The 18,403-nt window shown below is 46.4% G+C and overlaps 1 protein-coding gene across 5 annotated transcripts; it reads left to right on the top strand.

Moving 5' to 3' along the window:
• Positions 1-240: 240 nt before the first annotated feature.
• GTPBP1 (GTP binding protein 1) lies at positions 241-17,601 on the top strand. Of its 5 annotated transcripts, XM_053943654.1 has the most exons (15): positions 555-634; positions 1,887-2,051; positions 3,030-3,634; positions 5,842-5,953; positions 8,202-8,382; positions 9,431-9,779; positions 10,241-10,364; positions 12,307-12,421; positions 12,881-13,025; positions 13,168-13,350; positions 14,156-14,291; positions 14,824-15,002; positions 15,504-15,701; positions 16,786-16,827; positions 17,249-17,601. In XM_053943654.1, exons 4-15 carry the CDS (start codon positions 5,848-5,850, stop codon positions 17,339-17,341), a joined length of 1,851 nt encoding a protein of 616 aa, XP_053799629.1. In that variant the 5' UTR covers positions 555-634; positions 1,887-2,051; positions 3,030-3,634; positions 5,842-5,847; the 3' UTR covers positions 17,342-17,601. The 5 variants fall into 5 exon arrangements, with proteins under 5 accessions (XP_053799625.1, XP_053799626.1, XP_053799629.1 ...); XM_053943652.1 differs by lacking the exon at positions 555-634 and having other exon boundaries at positions 700-2,051; XM_053943650.1 differs by lacking the exons at positions 1,887-2,051; positions 3,030-3,634 and having other exon boundaries at positions 241-634.
• The last annotated feature ends 802 nt before the right edge of the window (positions 17,602-18,403 follow it).

Here is an 18,403-nt window from a genome sequence, read left to right as displayed (position 1 = left end):
TGTTCCATTGGCTGACACAACTATCAGTAAAAAATCTCCTCTTTCTCACTGGCTATCCCGAGAGAATGCCCTCCCACCAGGGCGGGCTCTGTGGCAGCACTTAGTCCCACCCAGGCCTTTGAGATCCCTTATTCGATTGGCTGTCAAGGTTGTTTGTCAGGAAGTCCAGCTCTCCTATTGGACAGCCGGCCCCGGACACGTCGAGAGGGCTCTGTTGTGTGTGTGTATGTGTAGAAAACAAGCCGAGCTGGCAGTGCTTCTCCCATTGGCTTCGCGCGCTCAGAGGGGGCGTGGCCTCTCCTCATGAATAACCACTACTCCACCCACTGTCGCCATGGCGACATGCAAAATTAGCCGCTGCGCCGTCGGTGATTGGCGGGCGCCGCCTTGGCGGGCCCGGGGGCGGTGCCGGGGCGGAGAGCCGGGCAGGGAAGGGAAGATGGCGGCGGCGGAGCGGAGCAGATCCCCGGTTCCCGGGGGGTCCCCGGTGCCGGCCTGTATGTTCGCCCCGGAGCCCGGCTCCCCGGGCGGACGGCCTCGCGTGGCGGCGGCCGCCTGTCCCCTCCGCGCAGCCTTCGACGGCGAGGACGGCGAGGCGCTCAACGGCGAGCCCGAGATCGACCTCACCAGTAAGGTAGGCCCGGCGGGGGGGCGGGCGGCGGCGAGCGCCATCACCCCGCCAGGCCCCCCCTGCTCTCCTCCCTGCCGGTTGGCCGTGCGCGGGGGGCTGCCCCCGAACCTGACCGCTCCCCCGCACCTCTCGCAGGAGAGCGAGAGACTGAGGCCCGCCTGCTTCCGCCGGGACGGGAGGCTCCCCTGAGCGCTCCCCGGGCCCCAACATCACCTGGGCGGGCGGCGGAGCCGGAGGTGCCTTGTGGAGGCGGCCGGGAGAGGCGCAGTAAAGTTGTCCCGTACTCCGGCCGGGACAGGAGGGTGCTGACAGGCTGCTCCGCCCTGCGCCTTCCCCGCCTCGGCTGCTCGGGGGGAACGCCAGCCCGCGGCCGGTGTAGCAGCCTCAGGAAGCGAAGGGTTTGGAGCTGTCAGCTGCTGCAACGTCCCGCTGACGTTTGCTCTCCGCGCTGGGTCTCTGTAGTTATCTCTGCTGCCAGTTGTACTAGTTCCTGGGACTTTCTCCACAATCTTAAAAGGAGGTCAGAGCTTGTAACTTTTGAGCGCAAGAGCCCAGTGACAAGGGTGCCTTGCTCTTGCAAACAGGGTTAAGTCAACGCAGAAAAGACTTGTTCACCTTGTGCAGTTCCTTTCTAGGATCCCAGGGACAAAACTGTGTGGTGGTCTTACTCCTGTCAGAACCAGTTCTTGCTCCCATCCTGTAGGGAGGTGCTTTGTAGTAATATGTGTGTGCCAGAGCCTGACACAGACTACCTTAGCTGCCTCCTGTCACCGTCTTCTATTTTTTTTTCCTAATTGGCTGATCTCTTTAACTGTATACTTTTTGCTGCCACGGGTTTGGTGTACTGTGGTGCTATCTCCCACTCTAAAGACTCCTGAAAACTTCATTTGGTCCATTTGTAATTATGTGATCCAGAAGTCAGCACAGCTGTTGTTTCCTCCTAGTTTTCTGTCATCCCTGCTCTTCATGGTTCCAGCTGAAATTGTTCCAGAGTCCTGGACTTTCTTGCCCTCTATACACAGAAAAGGAAAGAGGAATTGTATCTGTGTACATGGAAACCTTTTTCTTTTTAATGGCTATTTTACAATATGGTGCTGTATTAAAACAAATGTTATAAAGATGTCTTGTAAGATAGTAAAGAACAGAAATCAAACCTGTAGTATCTATTGATCGTGCCTTAATGAGCTGGACAAGATTTTTGTACAGGATGCCAATATTGATCTGTGCTTTGTCTTGGACGTGAATGCTGTGGAAGAGGGCCAAGGAGGATGCCAAGGACTGCATCACTGATTCTTGACAGCCAGGAACCTGACCAAAACTCCGGCAAAGAACGAAGAGTGCTTTTCTCCCACAAACTCCTGTTTGTGGTGTCAGTCTGTCTTCCATTCCTAGAAATATGGAGGTGCTGTGGAGGTGGTAGGTAAGCATTTTTTTGACCTTTATTATAATTTAATTTTCCATACAGCATTGTGCAGCTGCTGTCTTTTCCCTGGACTTTTCATTCATCCCCATCTTGGATGAGAGCTGAAGCTGTGAGCTCTGCTCCATCTTTGCGTTAATCTCCCCCTGTGTGCTCAAAACAGCAATCCCATATGGTGAGAATGCAGTAGCTAACCTGTGCCTCCCAGACCTCCCCCCCCATCCCCACCCCCCCACCCCATCTTTTCTTCAGTTGAATTATTCCACTCCAGTCCCTACTTAAAATGGGGACACCCACTGCACTCAGTTTGTTTGATAGTTGCTAGTTCTGTTCTGGTCCTTCTGACCCACCCCTTGGCTGTGTTAATACTTTTCCCTTGGTCCTTTCCCTGTGCATAAGGTGAGCTCTTCTTAGAGAGGAGCACTTTGGGATTCTCTTATCAAGTGCACCTTGTCAGCTGGTCAGGGAAACAGTTCAATTCATCAGCACAATTCATTACCATGTTGATCTTAATGGGTGTTTGTTTTCCCTTCAGTGCCAGCACACTGCAGCACTAATCAACTTTCAGGTCAAAAACCATAGCACACAAGGCTATTAGCGAAGCTGATACTTACATTAGATCTACATTGACAACAGAACATAATAGCACCTGAACAATGTATGTCTACAGGGCATAGAAAACGAAATATGACACTACAGAAGGTGCCTTTCCCCCAGCTACTCGATGGCTGATGGTGGCTTTCCAGCTGTGCAAAATGTCAAGCTCTGTTTTTCTAGTAAAGAGCAGCACTATGTACCATATAGTATTTGGTTTGTCCCTAATACATATAGTTTGTCTGCCTCATGGAGGCAGGCAAAGCCACCTCTCCCCAGAGACTGGGAGGGGACTTGAGAGATGGCATTTTGAACTTGTGAGATGTTTCCTTCTGCTGTCTTAAGAATGAAACAATAACTCATTGTCCCTTTTTTGCCCTATAGGAAACTTGAGTTTGCTAGACCCGCATGGCTCCTCCTGATAACTGCTCAGTGCCTGACAAAGTGGAAAGAACAAAAGTGAACATTTTTGACTTTGTGAAAGCCTCTTAAAAACATGCATTTGTAGTGCAGGCATGGAGGTGTTGCTCAAAGGTGAAAAGCAAAAAAAAGCAGAGGAGCCAAAATGGAGGGCTTCTCTTCAACCAAGGAGATGGCAGAGGAGAGGCTCTCTCCATCCAGGAAGCTAAAGAGATCTTCAAAACAGCACGTCACATCTTGCAGTGACCCAGGAAACTACACAACTGGCTGAGGCTGCAAATGCAGAAATAGTTGTCAGAAACACTGAGTGGCATTGGAAGGTGTGATCCATGAAAGCTGCTGTTTTATCTACAGATACTTCTCTTGATGTCCTACTATGTCATATGAGCTGTCAACTTCATCGGCCACGGAGTAAACTTTGGAGGCAATCTGCTGCTGGAACGCTCTTCAGGAGCACCTTTGCATGGCAGTGAAAGCAGCAGTGTGGGGGAACAGTGTTGTGGGCTGATGTGAGTGAGCCTGTGCTGTTGGAGGCCCCCAGCCCTCCTGCCTGGCAACGTGAGGAAAGGGTACGATGAGCTGTTGACTGCCTTGGTACTTGTTGCAGCACCCTGCCTGCTCACACTGCTGAAGCACTTGGACTCAGAAGAACAAAGCTGGTGATGAGACTTGAAGAAACTGAAGTTAATTTGCCCTGTGCTTATGGCCCCTGCTATTTTATTGATCTTTGTGTGTGTTACAGCCTGTTTAATAGATCTCTCTGAGTCTCTGGCTTGTGCTGGTGCACTGGTCTAAAGAGTGAGCTTGTCTGCTGTGCATCCAGGTATTCCTGAAAGTACTTGCAGGGCAAAATGAGCCCTACACATCAAAACACAGCCATCCATTCCTGCCCATATTGAGCCTCTCACCAGTTGCTGATTTCGCTCTCAGTGCTTTTACATCCACTGGTTTCCCTCGAGAAGAAAATGAAACTAAAAGAAAACAGAGCTGAAAGAAAAACTAATAAAAGCAAAACTTATTCTTTTATAGCATGGAATAGAAAGACTGTGACCTTGCAGGGCAGAGTGCTTTGGTACACTTTGCAGACCACACCAAAGTAGTTGAAAGGCTTAGGAAGGGCATGTGTCCAAAAGGGGCACATGAAGGTGATTGTATCTCTTGTAGCTGTCTGGCCCTTGCAGACACATCCCTGCTGTCTGGGACCTTAACATCTGTGGGAAAAGTTCCTTTACAGCCTTAAACCTTCTAACCAGCACCTGCTGTCTGTGCTTCAGTGTCCCAGCATGCATCACTATGGTTTTGGAAGCTGCTTAAACGTTATTTGTGGGGGGCTGGGTTCCTTTACATTCTAGATTTCCAAAAAAGGCCTTCATCAAGTGTGTAATAGTGGTGGTAAAGGTAGTTTCTCCTTGAAAACACATTGTGTTAACTGTGCTAAGCAAGCCAGGCTGTGTTAGGGACTGTTGGGCAGACTTGAGGATGTTACTGTCAAATGCTCTAAACCATATATTTTAGGCAAACATCTAATTTAGCACAGCTTTCAGTCTCAGTGCATAGTGAAGCGAAGTGCTTCTTTCTGGGTGTGATTTTGGGACGTGTATGTAGGGACAGCTGTGGATGTCACTGAGTGTTGGCACAGGTATGCCTACCCTTAGGGCTCTTGGTGGGTGTCAGCCTTTAATAACTGTTACTAAGAGTGCCTTTTTCACAGAAATGTATATCTCAATTGCTACAGCTATCAGGCTACTGTACTGGGATGCTCAGCCACCAACAGATTTGTAACCATGGAGGCAGCCAGAGAGCAGGTAGAGTGGCTGATGGAGGTCTCCTTGGTCTGTCACTGCCATGCCACCATTGTGGCTGCTCTGTGCAAGTGTCCTCAGCTGTACTGTGAGAGCAGTGCAGGTTTCTGCCAGAAATGGTGCTATTCCATTCTAGGAAAAGTCATTCCTGAAGCACTCTCTTGTCCTCATTTTCTGCTTTGTTTCTGTTTTATTTTTTCATTCTCTTGATGTTCCTGCAGGGAAGGGCAAAGGAAGTTTGATTATTGCAATAGCTGCAGTCAGAGTTTGTTGGTAGCACAGCTGCTGGCCTACAAAACTGCAGCTCTCCACTGCTGAAACCTGCAGATGTGCTCATACAAATTGCTTTGCATGTCTGCCCCTCAGTACCGTTGTGTAAAGTACCTAAAATTTGAAAATAATGTTTATTCATGTTTTCTCATTTCCTTCTGCCCCCTCAGAAAACAGAAGGGGACATCAAAGACTTAAAAGATGCTCTGGATTTTGGTGCCCAGGTGTTCTCTGCAGTGAGGTCTGGTTGGCTTTCTGTGGCTGTCCAGTCATGTTTCAAGGAAGCAGCAGCACTCTTCACAGCAGAGACTGTGGAGTACCCAGCTAAGGAATTTCTGTGGAGAAAATATCTGCTCCCCTTTCTGTTTTCCTTGAATGAAAACATATTGGAGTGTTCACTTAAATGTGGCTTTTAAACATTGGTTACGTCAAAATGAGATGCTTGGTATTCTTACTAGCTTTGAAGTGTATTTTCCTGCATAAATGAACTCTGAGCTCAGACAAACAACCTTATGCCATGTCACAAGGAAATACCTGTCAGCAAAACTGGTGTAAAAAAGAAAACAAAACCACCACAAAGCGGTCCTGGAAAAAGAGTCCTTCTCTTTCAATAAAGCACATAGATTGATTGTGCTTGTAACTGAAGCTGGTTTTGAAATTGTTTGCCTGCCATCTGCAAATGGATATTCAATCTTTTTTTCCAGCTGGTGATGGTGAGTCCAACTTCAGAGCAATATGACAGTTTGCTCCAGCAGATGTCAGAGAGGATTGATGAGGGATGTGGGGAGACCATCTATGTCATTGGACAAGGATCAGGTGAGTATAGCTTCCCCAGCAAAGCAACAAAAAATTCTAAAAATTATAAGAAAAACCTAGTTCATCTAACTAGACTGCTGCAGCAGGTAGTGCTTGTTTTTCCATAATAACTTGAAAATGTCCATAAAACATAGCAGAATATGGGGACAGATTCTTTTCTTTTATTCCTGACAACAACTATCTCATGTAGTGGAGCGAAACATATTTTTTTTATAAAATCATGCAAGTTATTTTTTTGAAAATAAGGCATATCTTGTCTGAGCACACCAGAAAAAGACAAGGAATCTAAAATTATAATAACAGCTTTAGTACAGATGTCCTCAGTGTCTGTGAAGGTCTTGTTCTGTCTGATTTTGTTCACTGCTCTGTTGGAAATAACATATTTTTACCCCACAGGAATTTATTATAGATACTTCACATAGCCAAAATATATGCTGCTGACTTTCTGTGTTAGTATGTGTCTCGGATGGAGGGAAGGGTTTTCCTTTGCTCAGCATGAGACCTTTATTGTCACATTAGTTTGCGTGTGACTGTAGTCATTTGCCTTTGCAGATTTTAGCAGTTAGCACGGATTACATTTTTGTTCTTTTTGACAATTTGAGTATTTGCATCTGATGCTGGAAAATGCTGGTAAAGGGCAAAGCATGCCCTTGCTTTGAAATAGAAATTTCTGAATATAAAATAATTGTCTGTGGTTATCATAAGGTGAAAGGCATGTTTCAAGTATTCTGGATATCTACTGAATATGAAGTTGTCGTGATCAGGCATTTGTTGTGTTTGAGGAAGAATAAGAAACCCTGCCAGAATTGGCTGAAATAATGGAGGGATGGAGCTGTGTAACCTCAGAACTGTGTGCTTTTTGGGTTTTTCTTGAGTTTTGTGAAGCTGCCAACATAGAGGAAAAGCCATAATTAAATGGCCAGTGTTCATGCAGCCAGGAATTATGCTCTTTCCTCCAAGCAAGCTTCCCACATGTAGACTGTATCCTTGGTCTATGAGATAAGCACATCTGCAGTGGAGATCTACCTAGTCAGGCTAGTACCTGCTTTTTCTTCTAGGATACCTTGTGAGAGTATTAACTGGTGGTTGTTGGAATGATTTACTCAGAAGTAGGCATTTGTTTTTTAAATATGGGGCTAAACTTCTGACTTCATTTTGGGTTGCCGTGTAGTTGAGGAAGATGGGGATATTTTCAACAGAGAAAGGATTTTGGTATCCCTGCCACTGTCACTCCTTCTCATTCCCTTTTAGCATTGGTGATTTTGATCATCCCAGATACCAAACTCAGCTGACTGAGAAGCAATTGAAGACTGCCACAGAAAGATCATTAGTTCACTAGTAGTGAGCTTTCCCTTTCTCCCTTGGGTCTTGCCATCTCCTGTCCCCTACTTCTTGTTCCCCTCCTATAACCCAAGGCTCATTTTAGTTTTCCTCAGTCTCAGCCAGCTTATGAGCAAGGTTGGAAATCGCCCAGTAACTCTGCTAGTTTTAGAGCTGGGCAGTAATTAAAATGCTGATAAGTTCATGCAAACTGCAGTTCCTGCTTACCAGCAGATGAGTCAGCCATGCATATGATCATGTACACATGGCAATAATTTTGGTCATCTGGGTGTAGTGTGGCTCTCCACCTTTGTTTGTTGTTTTGTGGGCATTTTTTACCCACAGAGGAGATTCTGGGGTCAAATCTGTGCACCTTCACAGCACCTGGAGTGGGAAAAAACTGTGATGGCCTTGACCTTGTCTAGATAGTTACCACTGGCATGCTTTGACTGTCAGCTCTTTTGCTTGGGTAAGCTGCTTAGAGGAAGCAATGCCACATTTACTGGCTAATTGTGGTGATGCTTCACTCCGAGCTTTCCTTTTGTTATTGCTTTACTTCTTCTTGCAATGTGAGAGGAGATAGTTTATCTGACTGAAGGACACAAAGTACCTTCAGCATGTGAAATAAAGGAATGAGACAGAAATGTGTCTTTCTTGCCAATCCCTATGTATTTGCTTGTAAAAGTTATGAAGAAAACTCCTCTAGATGAAAGATGGTGGTTTTCTAGTGTCTTTTAAGACTTAGCGTGAAGACCTTTTTGGCCTTTTTATTTTGGGCCAAGCGTGTTTACTCTGTGTACATGGCTGACACCTCCAGTCCACATCTAAGTCCTGATGGGTATGAAGGTCCCAGGCAGGATGACAGTGCTGCTGCCTTTTGCAAGGTGCTGCTCAGTGACTGCCCTTTGTCTCCTCCACACCACACCAGATGGGACTGAGTACGGGTTGAGTGAGGCAGACATGGAGGCGTCCTATGCCACGTTGAAGAGCATGGCAGAGCAGATCGAGGCAGACGTGATCCTCCTGAGGGAGCACCAGGAGGCCGGGGGCAAGGTGCGCGACTACCTCGTTCGGAAACGTGTGGGTGACAACGACTTCCTGGAGGTCAGGTGAGGAGCCGGGTGGAGACAGGGTTAGTCAGCAGCTCAGCTGCATTTTTACCGTGTGAGCAGTGCGTGGTGCTGAGCCAGCAACGCCGCTTCGGGTCTGGGTGTTGGAGCTACCCAACAAAGGGAGTCGAGCTTGACCACTCCTTGCTGATGAAATTGCCTTTTTGTTGGTGTTGCTGTCTCTTTTGTGAGCAAACTGTTGGTGGAAATTTGCCTGTGTTTAGCAGAGGGCTGTTGCTCTCTGGGTGACAGCCTCACAGTTGGGGGCATCTTCTAGTATGCTGGGTTGCCAGAGGAGAGTCACGTGTGCACATGTGGCTGTATGTATGTGTATATATGCACACTGCTGGAACACAATACTTTTGACAAAGGATCCAGTTCTGTTCCAAGACTGTGATGATCCAAGTCACCTTTTAATGGACATACATTATATAAGCTAGTATGACTTGAGAGTCTGCCCAGACCTGGATGGAGAGGGTTTCCAACATTTGCCAACAGCCATAATAGCCACATTGATCAAAGAAGGAACTTGCTATAGGACATGGCTTCCTCCTAAAGTATTTCACTTTTTTTTGAGCTTATCCACTTTTGGGAACAACAGTTTTAATTTTTGTGCTCTTCTTAGCTCTTGGTGCTGTTGCAACATAAGAAATGTGAGAAAGGCAGAGGTGTTCTAGACCGACTTGGGATTTAGTCTTCCTTTTGAATTGCCACAGTGTTTATGTTGGATTGCGGAGACAAGGAGTTGGAATAGAGACACTCTGTGGCATCAAGCAACATCACATTCAGTTGACTATGTTTTGGACACCAGTGACGCGTTTCCACAATCTTCCACATCCCCGTCCCCAGAGTCTGGGATCTCCACTTTTAGTTAATAACTGTAAAAGAATCTCTGCTTCTGATGCTCTAACATTTTTTAGTCTCTGTTTGAAGGATAGGGAGCAAAAGCCAGTTATTTGCAGGAGCAGTGATGTTTGGGTTTTTTGGATCACTTGTTCATTTCTTCAGGTACCATATTTTACCAGGCTCCTTTTCCTTTCCCCTGCAGGGTAGCAGTGGTTGGCAATGTGGACGCAGGGAAGAGCACCTTGCTGGGTGTCTTGACTCACGGCGAGTTAGACAATGGCCGGGGCTTTGCTCGGCAAAAGCTCTTCCGCCACAAGCACGAGATTGAGTCAGGCCGCACCAGCAGTGTGGGCAATGACATTCTGGGCTTCGATAGCGAGGGCAACGTGGTGAACAAACCTGACAGCCATGGTGGCAGCTTGGAATGGACAAAGATCTGTGAGAAGTCCACCAAGGTCATTACTTTCATTGATCTGGCTGGTCACGAAAAATACCTGAAAACCACCGTCTTTGGCATGACCGGCCACTTGCCTGACTTCTGCATGCTTATGGTAGGTAGCAAGAAAGATGGAATGGACCATACCAGCTGGAGTGGGGCTGTTCACAGCTTTAACAGCCTCAACTTTTTTCCTGTTGCAAAGTGCCTGTGGGGTTTTGGAGGGAGGCAGCATCTCACAGTACAGGAGAGCAGAAGCCTCTGTGGCTATCTGTCCTGTACTGTGAGGCGTGTGCCCCAGGACTGACAGTCCCAGACAAGCCCAAGGTTTGTGATTGTTGAAAATGGAAAGATTTCTGAATTTTAGAAATCCTTGTTAAAACTGGGGAGAAATGAGTCAGTCCTCTGCCAGTGTCCCAGTGGCATCTGAGATGAGCTGGGTCTGATCATATGGCCCCAGTGGCACATCTACAACCTAATCACAGTCTACTGCATGTCTGACACAAGGTCTTCTCTGTAATCCAGCTTACTGCAGAAGGAGCATTGACATCCTTGTATTTTATATACCTGGTGTAGGTTGGGAGTAACGCTGGGATTGTTGGAATGACCAAGGAGCACTTAGGCCTGGCACTTGCACTAAACGTTCCTGTCTTTGTTGTGGTGACCAAGATTGACATGTGTCCTGCTAACATCCTGCAAGGTGAGTCTTACAGGCTCTCTCCAGGGCTGTTTCTTACCTCTGTATGTGTTGCTGTCCTCTGCTTGGGTTCAGGAATTACTGCTAGAAGAAAGCTGCTTAGTCTGGTTCTGACTGCATCCTAAACACCTTCCAGAAATCTATACTTTTCCCTTGCTCATTTTGCAGATGGTTGACTTACACTCACCATGTCAAAATTACCCACCCTGGGGACTCAGCAGCCCAAAAGTGTTTGCTACAAGGTTTTGCTTAATTGAGCTCTAAGAGGAGCAGCATACAGTTGGAGTTTGGGCTTTGCTTTCTCTCTGAATATTTAAAGCTGGAGGAAAAGTCTGGAAGTTCTTTTGAAAGCTGCTTTCCTCATGGCCCACAGTTTGAGTGTGATCTTAAGCTGTGATTAGACTTGATCTCCCCCTGCTGTTACTGAAGGCACTTGTTACCTCCTGCTCACTTACGCTCCTGCATACCTGGGCACTTTTCAGGTATGCTGGCATAACTACAGCAGCTCCTTCCTCTTGTCTGAACAACCAGCCAACACTTAATAAATCATGGTTTGAAGCAGCTACATAGGTAGGCTATGGTAGCAGGATAGGAGGCAGGACTAGACACAAGCAGGGATGGCAACAAGTAGCATGGGCTAGTGATTTTTTTTCTCAGCAGAGTTAAAGAAGCACCTCTAACCCCAGCAGTGTCTCATTAACCTACGCATTGTGTTTTTTCAGGTTGTGACCTATTCTCACTTTTAAAATTCTCTTTAAGCATTTCTCACACCTTCAGAAACATGCTGTGGTTAATTGGAGCAACGAGGTTTTTTTGATAATCAGTCCTAAGAATCAGGGAAATGAATGCTCCTGGTACTGTCTGTAGTTCAGTGCATTACTATAAAAATCCTAAATATGTTTCAGGCAAATAGATGCATGTGATCAGAAGATAATCTGTATATCTCTATACTAGATGTTTGGCAAATAAATGTAAGGCCTGACCATAAGATAATAACTGGGAAGGAAGGAGAGCCTTTGGCTCAGCGTGAGGAGAGAAGAGCTGCTCTTGGGAGAAGCTACTCCCGTGATATGCTCTATTTAACGTAAATAGACTCAAGATTTGACTCAGGTATATCTGTGAAGAGCAGATGGCCTGATTAGATGTTTGTGTTTCTGTATCCAAAACATTACTTTCCCATAGGCAATCACTTGTTTACAAAAAACAATCTAATTGGATGACAATTGTAGAACATAAATGATTTGCTCTTTTAAGCCCTTAGTACCCTTTTCTGTTTTTTCTTTATTTATTGTCAGGCACTTTGTAGGAGGTTGATACTAGTGCATCAAGTAATGCCGTTGCTGGATACGAGGCCTAGAACATAAGTTAAAAAGAGGCAAAAACTGAAAATTGGAGCCATGAAATTTGTCCCAAAACACTGATTTCTGAATATGGTCCACACACATTGTCCTAGTCTATCATGATAATCTTTACCTCTTTCATGCTTCTCCAGCCTCCTATGGCAAGTTGACTGCCAGGGAAAATGTATTGAGGTTTGTTTGGTCAAAATAGATTTGCAATTTGCATAATCTCAAATGTTCTGTCACTGAGTCCTGATTTTCAATTAATTCACTATAAAAAATCCTTTTTTAGAAAGAGGAAATACCTTGTAACTGCTTAAAGCTACTAATAGACAGCTACAAAATGTCTACTTCAGAGCATTGCAAACTTGTCTGTCTGTTCATGTATGGCGTCGCTTGGCAGCAGGCTAGCTGGCATGAAATGGAAGATGGAATGGCTCCTAAGTCCTACCTGGGCTGCAGCAATCTCACAGTCTCATCTTTAGCCATCTTCTCCTGTCTTATCTGTGGCCAGAGCATCCATCTCCCTGTGGGGAGAGACCCCACAAAAGTGATTTGTAAAGAGGGGAGATGCTGCCCTAACAATATTCATTTCACCCTTTAAGAAACCCTGAAGCTGTTACAGCGACTGCTGAAGTCCCCAGGGTGCAGGAAGATTCCCGTGCTGGTTCAGAGCAAGGATGATGTCATTGTAACAGCCTCCAACTTCAGCTCAGAGAGGTAACGGGAGTAGAGGAGAATCATTTCTCTTTCAATCCTCTGTGGAGACTGGGTGAGGAGATTCAGAGAGTCCCATTGTCTAGATGTGCGAAGGTTGCATCTGCCATGTGGAGTGTGTTCCATAAGGGTGTGTTGTTTTTGAGGTTGACCTGCTTGTATTCCCCTCTCTGAGGCAGAAATGAGAGGCTGCTCCTGGGCAGTCTGCAGAAGACAGCAGGGCATTCGGCTTCCTTCAGTCCTTTCTTCAGAACCCTTACACCTTTTCCCAAATGTCACTGGAAGGCAGAGGCAATGTTGCAGGTTTTCAAACGTGGGGTGTTGTGCATCTGACTGCTTGCCAGGCTCTCCCTTCCTAGCACAGTATATTGAATTAGTCCCAAGATTTTGGATGTCTCCCTACATGTGGAAGGCCAGGTAGGAAGGTGAACTAACTCCATTTTCATCAATTTTCCTTTACAGGATGTGCCCAATTTTCCAGATTTCAAATGTTACTGGGGAGAATCTAGATCTGCTGAAGATGTTTCTTAATCTCTTGTCTCCACGGACCAGTTACAGGGAAGAAGAGCCAGCAGAATTCCAGATAGACGATACTTACTCTGTCCCGGTAAGGGGCCTGGTATTTGGAAGAATATTCTGTTCCCTCTTTTAGGCTGAAGAAGGTATCTCCTCTAGAGAGGAGAGTTCTAGAGCTCTTCTGCTAGCCTGGTAGAGTAACCACAATTACTGCTTTTTCTTTTTTTGCATAGGGTGTAGGAACAGTTGTCTCTGGGACGACACTGAGAGGCCTAATCAAGCTAAATGACACCCTGCTGCTGGGGCCAGATCCCCTTGGCAACTTCCTCCCTATTGCTGTCAAGTCCATCCACCGCAAGAGGATGCCCGTCAAGGAGGTGCGGGGAGGGCAGACTGCCTCCTTTGCCTTGAAGAAGGTGAGATGATCTCCTCTAGACCCCCCAGAACAGGAACTGCCCTCTTAATTTTCAAGCGTTCTTGGAGTTCAGCTGCAGCAAGGCTGTTTCTGCAAACATCAGCTGCCTCATGTTGCAGTGGAATGGAATCCCATAGAACCTCTGTGGTTCCACATCCTGGTTTTTCCTGCTAGGAGCTGCCAGGGGATAGCAATGCCACTAGATAATGATGTTGGAGATATCTAAGAAAGTGGAGGCATTGCAAGAAAAGTCTTCTTTTGTACTGGAACTGCATTAGTAACTGCACAGAGTATTTACGCTACTCCTCTTGGCTTGTATGACCAGCTGCATGATTTGGGATTTAAAAATCAGCAAAATTTGATATGACTCCTCTTGCAAAAGGTTTCTGTCAATAGAAGCTGCACTGATTTTAAGGGGATATAGTTTAAGTTAAACCATACTTCATATGTTCGGGCTTATCATGTTATATTTACAGACATCATGATTTAGGAGAGATCATTTTCTTGGATAATGTGCAACCAGGATGTATGCTTTGCCTTTAAGGATCAGTGAGGTAAATGTGTCAAGTGTCCAGCATTTCCAGTACTCTAAATCTTCTTATAAACTTCAGCTGAATTTGATTTTTGCAACCTTTACATAATATCCTATACATAACATACAGCTACGCAGCTCTTGCTTTGCCTTTTGCTGGGCATGAGATTGTATCTGTGAAATCCCTTAGGATTCTGCTGGATGCAGTCAGCCAGAGCAGCAGATTTCTTCCCTGGAGAATCATGCTAAGGTTTTTTATGTCTCTGCTTTTCAGATCAAGCGTTCTTCTATCCGGAAAGGCATGGTAATGGTGTCACCACGCCTGAATCCACAAGCGTCGTGGGAGTTTGAAGCAGAGATTCTGGTGCTCCATCACCCCACCACCATCAGCCCACGATACCAGGCCATGGGTATGTGTGTCAGTGTTGGATTGTCTTTGTTTCCCAGTGGTAGCATTTTGTATCAGATCTAGCCTAAGATAATTTTGCTCCTGATGTCTCTGCCAACCTGAATATATGCCATAGTTCCTGGTTTTGCTTTTCCCAGCATTGTGGAAGGGAGAGGGATGGGAGCTTACAGAGGAGAGTATGGGAGGCTATAAGGTAAAAAGAAGATATGTGCTCTCAAATGTACCTGGAGCCTGCCTGTGCTGTATCTCTGTAGTGCAAAGATTCTCCACTTTCAAATGCTGATGGAAAGACTAATTTTTGGTCCTGTCCTCTAGCCCAGCTGCTTGGTGTGTAGGATTCTTGAGGGTGCTTCAGGACAGGCAGGATTTGAAGGCAGCTGTTCTAGCTTATGTGCACGATCTTTTTGGGGCAGAACAAAGGCAGCTGTGTGACCCATACGGTCTTTGCTGTAGGAGCTGCCTCAGATGTGTCTCTGAAGCTCGTTCCACTAATGGGCCTGGCTGCTGAAAGTCTTTGTGCTTTACATTCACAGTGCATTGTGGCAGCATCCGTCAGACAGCCACGATTCTCAGCATGGACAAGGACTGCCTGCGGACAGGGGACAAAGCCACGGTGCACTTCCGCTTCATCAAAACCCCGGAATATTTACATATAGACCAGCGGCTGGTCTTCCGGGAAGGCCGCACCAAAGCTGTGGGTACCATCACTAAGGTAAAGCCTGCTGAGTCCCACTTGCTTTTGCCCATTAGCTACTTCTTGCATTGAGAAGCCAGCAGGAGAATCAAGATAGCTCTGGAAGATTGAGGGAAGAGGCTGTGCTTCAACCACAAGCATCAGGCCTGACATGGGTCAAGGATGACCGATGTGCTTTGTCATGTGGCGGGTCTTCAGCTGGTGTGAATGAGGGAATGTAAAGGGAGGGGCTGAGCCATATGCTGCTGGTTCTTAAGGCTCAGTCTCTTTCTGACATCTTGTAGCTGGTCCGTTTGAGTCATGTTGTGGAGGTTAGTCACCTCAGCCAAATGGTCCTTTCCAAGGGTGCAAGATCAGAGGTCTAGGTTTCTTTGAACAGCTGCTGCTGCTGCATTCTTCTCCTTATGGTTATTTTTACAAATTCTCCTGAGGCTTTTTATTAAAAAGCAGCATTGAACCTCGCCAGATCAGCCTGGCTATTTTAGTGCTGAGTTTGGCCTCTCCCTTTGCAATTTGCAGCTACTCCAGACCACCAATAACTCACCAATGAACTCCAAGCCACAGCAGATCAAGATGCAGTCAACGAAGAAGGGAGCTGTTACGAAACGAGAGGATGGTGTTCCCGCTGCTGGGACGGCAGCTGGAGGCCCAGCAGCTGGGGATGAGGCCCCCTCAACAGCTGCAGCACCACTGACACCTACTGCCCTGCAACCATTGGTAAGTGAGGAAAATACCATATCTGTCCTAGCTGTTTGTGTTATGGTTTCACCTGTTGGAGGAAGGGCACTTTAAAGCACAAGTATTATCCCCTCATATCTCGAACTCACCTTGCCACAGGAACAAATAGAAATGTAAGTAGTCTCACAGCAGGAATCATAATTCTCTGATGACTGGATGACTCCATGGCTGACCTTCCAGCAGACAGCAGCTCAGGCTACTGGGACAATTCACATTGGATCTCCGGAAGTGTATAGTCTAACCTCCTGCTCTAAATGGGATTAGCTGTGAGGTCAGACCAGGTTGCTCAGGGTTTTATCCAGTCACGTCTTAAAAACCTCCCAAGGGGGAAGACTGCAGAACCTCCCTTGGCAACCTGTTTCACTCTTTGACCATGTGCACAGTGAAGAAATGTCTCTGTATTACCAGTAGCTGAACTAGTGAAACATACAACAACCAGTCACAGAACGAGTCATTGATGTCTGAATGAGAGGTAGAATATCCCTACACTAGAGAAATTACAACCTAAGTATTAGGCACAGGTCATCTGCCCTGTTGAAGAATAAGGATGGGGACATCCAAGAAGAAGGAAAGGCTTTAAATTTCTCTTTAGAGAAATTTATCCAGGTTGTTTTGTTGGTTAGGACTTTTCAGTTCAGCTTGTCCATGGAGGATACCTAGTCTTTCTGGCCTGAAAGGAATGGAAATTCAATTCTCACTGCAGGCTGACAGAAGAAAGGTCCTCTCCTTGCAGGGTACTTCTTCAGGAAGTGAAGGGTTCAGGAACCAACTCTGTCAAGTGACAGGGTGTTCCCCTTCTTAATCCTAGCTATATTAGTTGCCATGGTCAAATCTCACCCTCTTGAGCCAGACTGCTCGTCAAAGGGCCCCCCCTGGCAGGGGTTCTCTCCCTCTGCATATCCCTGGGGCTTCACACCAGTCCTCCATCTTGTCTTTTTGTAGCATCACTGTGGTTATAAGTAGTGGTCCCAGCTTGCTCTTTGTTTCATCCCTCCCCCTGAGGCTCTGGATTGCTTTTGTTCTTGCTTACATCTTCCTCTCTCTCCTTGCTGCGTCCCCTCAGCCTGCACTGGATGAAGAGCCCCACATCCGTGAGGGCAATAAGGTATTTGGCTGCTCTCAAAGAGAAACAGTGTGTTTGCTGAGGTTGGGAAAAGAGTCAGGTGAGCCTGAGAGCCATGGTAGGGGGTGGGGGGGCTCTCCTTCAATTCTGTACAAAGTCAAGGGAGCCTGAGGCCTTGATTTCCTGTATGCTGAGCCCCATGTTACTTGCTGGCTCTCATGAGAGTGAAGCATTTAGAAACTTGGGAAATCAAAGTCTTCCAGCTTAAACGGCAAAACTTCTTGGTGCATCTGTCTCTCCTCCTTCCCTCATGGTGTGTCTGTCTCCCTTCTGCCTTACCTCCTTCCTGCAGTCACAACTGCCCTGCTGCTGTCTGAATGTGTGTGTGATCCATCTGAATTCCTGCTGTGCTGATATCCCAATGGAAGGGTTGCTTTGCACTAAAGTCAGTCTTGTTTTTCAGTCAAAAGTCGGAGGAGGAGGCCGTCGACGTGGAGGTCAGCGCCATAAAGTGAAATCTCAAGGAGCCTGTGTGACTCCTGCCAGTGGCTGCTGAATTTCTTATTCCTCCTCTCTCTGAAGAATTCCTCCCCATCCCTTCATTTCTTATCCAAAAGATCCAGAGCAGCGTAAACCAAAACCCATCCCAGCTGATTGGCTGCAGAAGAATCGTCCCTCCTCCCTGCAGGAAGCGATGGAGAGGAGCATAATTTATAAGCTAATGAAGGTGATAAGACAGAGAACTGAGTAACTGACACCTTCCTCCTCCACCTGTCGACACATTTTTGTACATCATGGGCTTAGTTTTTATTCTTATTAGATTTTATTATATTTTGTGTGCATGAAGATGAGAGGGGAGTCTGGACAGAGCTGCAAAGAGCCAGTTAGTTGCCTCCCTCCTCCCTCACCCCTTTCTGTCCACAGGACTTGCTGCTCTCCCCTATTTGCTGTCTCAGATCCAGGGGTTATCAGATGCCTGAAATTTCAGACTTGCAAAGGTTAAAACAGGTTGTTTAGGATGGCTCCACAGAGCATTGTTTCATCACCACTATGGCCTTGTGCCAAATATGTTTTGGATTCCCTTCCTCTTAAACTATTTCTAAGTGGATTTAATTTAATGTTGTAATGACTGAAGTTTGAAGGAGATGGTGAGAAAGTTCCTTAGTTGGAGATCTAAGAGGGAAACAAGCTAGAAAGCAGTTGTTGATGTTAAGTTCAGGGATCCTATGCTCAATATCCTCAAATAATGTTGAAAGCACTTGAAAATTTAACTAGCAAGAGAGTTAAATGGGCAGGCATTTACCCACCCAGTTCCCCTTCACATCGTGCTGTTTTTCCTAGTGTTTGTTCAGTGCACATTGGAGCACATCTAACCTGCCTCCCAAGGCTGCAGCAGCTCCACTGACAGTATTAAGAACAGTGCAGGAGCACTCAGTCCGTCCCTTGAGCCAGAGAAAGCCTTCTCACCTCGACGGACAGAGGTCACAGGTGGTAAGATACCTTTGGAACAGAGACATCAGGCTAACATGATCTCCCCTTGATTTTGTTTACTCCAAGATTTCCAAAACCTTTTTGGAACTCACTGGCCAAACTTTGCCATGGCAGAGGCAGGATTTGT

Source organism: Vidua chalybeata, chromosome 5 (assembly GCF_026979565.1).
Source record: "Vidua chalybeata isolate OUT-0048 chromosome 5, bVidCha1 merged haplotype, whole genome shotgun sequence".
Lineage (NCBI taxonomy): Eukaryota > Metazoa > Chordata > Aves > Passeriformes > Viduidae > Vidua > Vidua chalybeata.
Note: the sequence above shows the minus strand (reverse complement) of the source record. Positions and strands in the feature narration are given on the sequence as shown.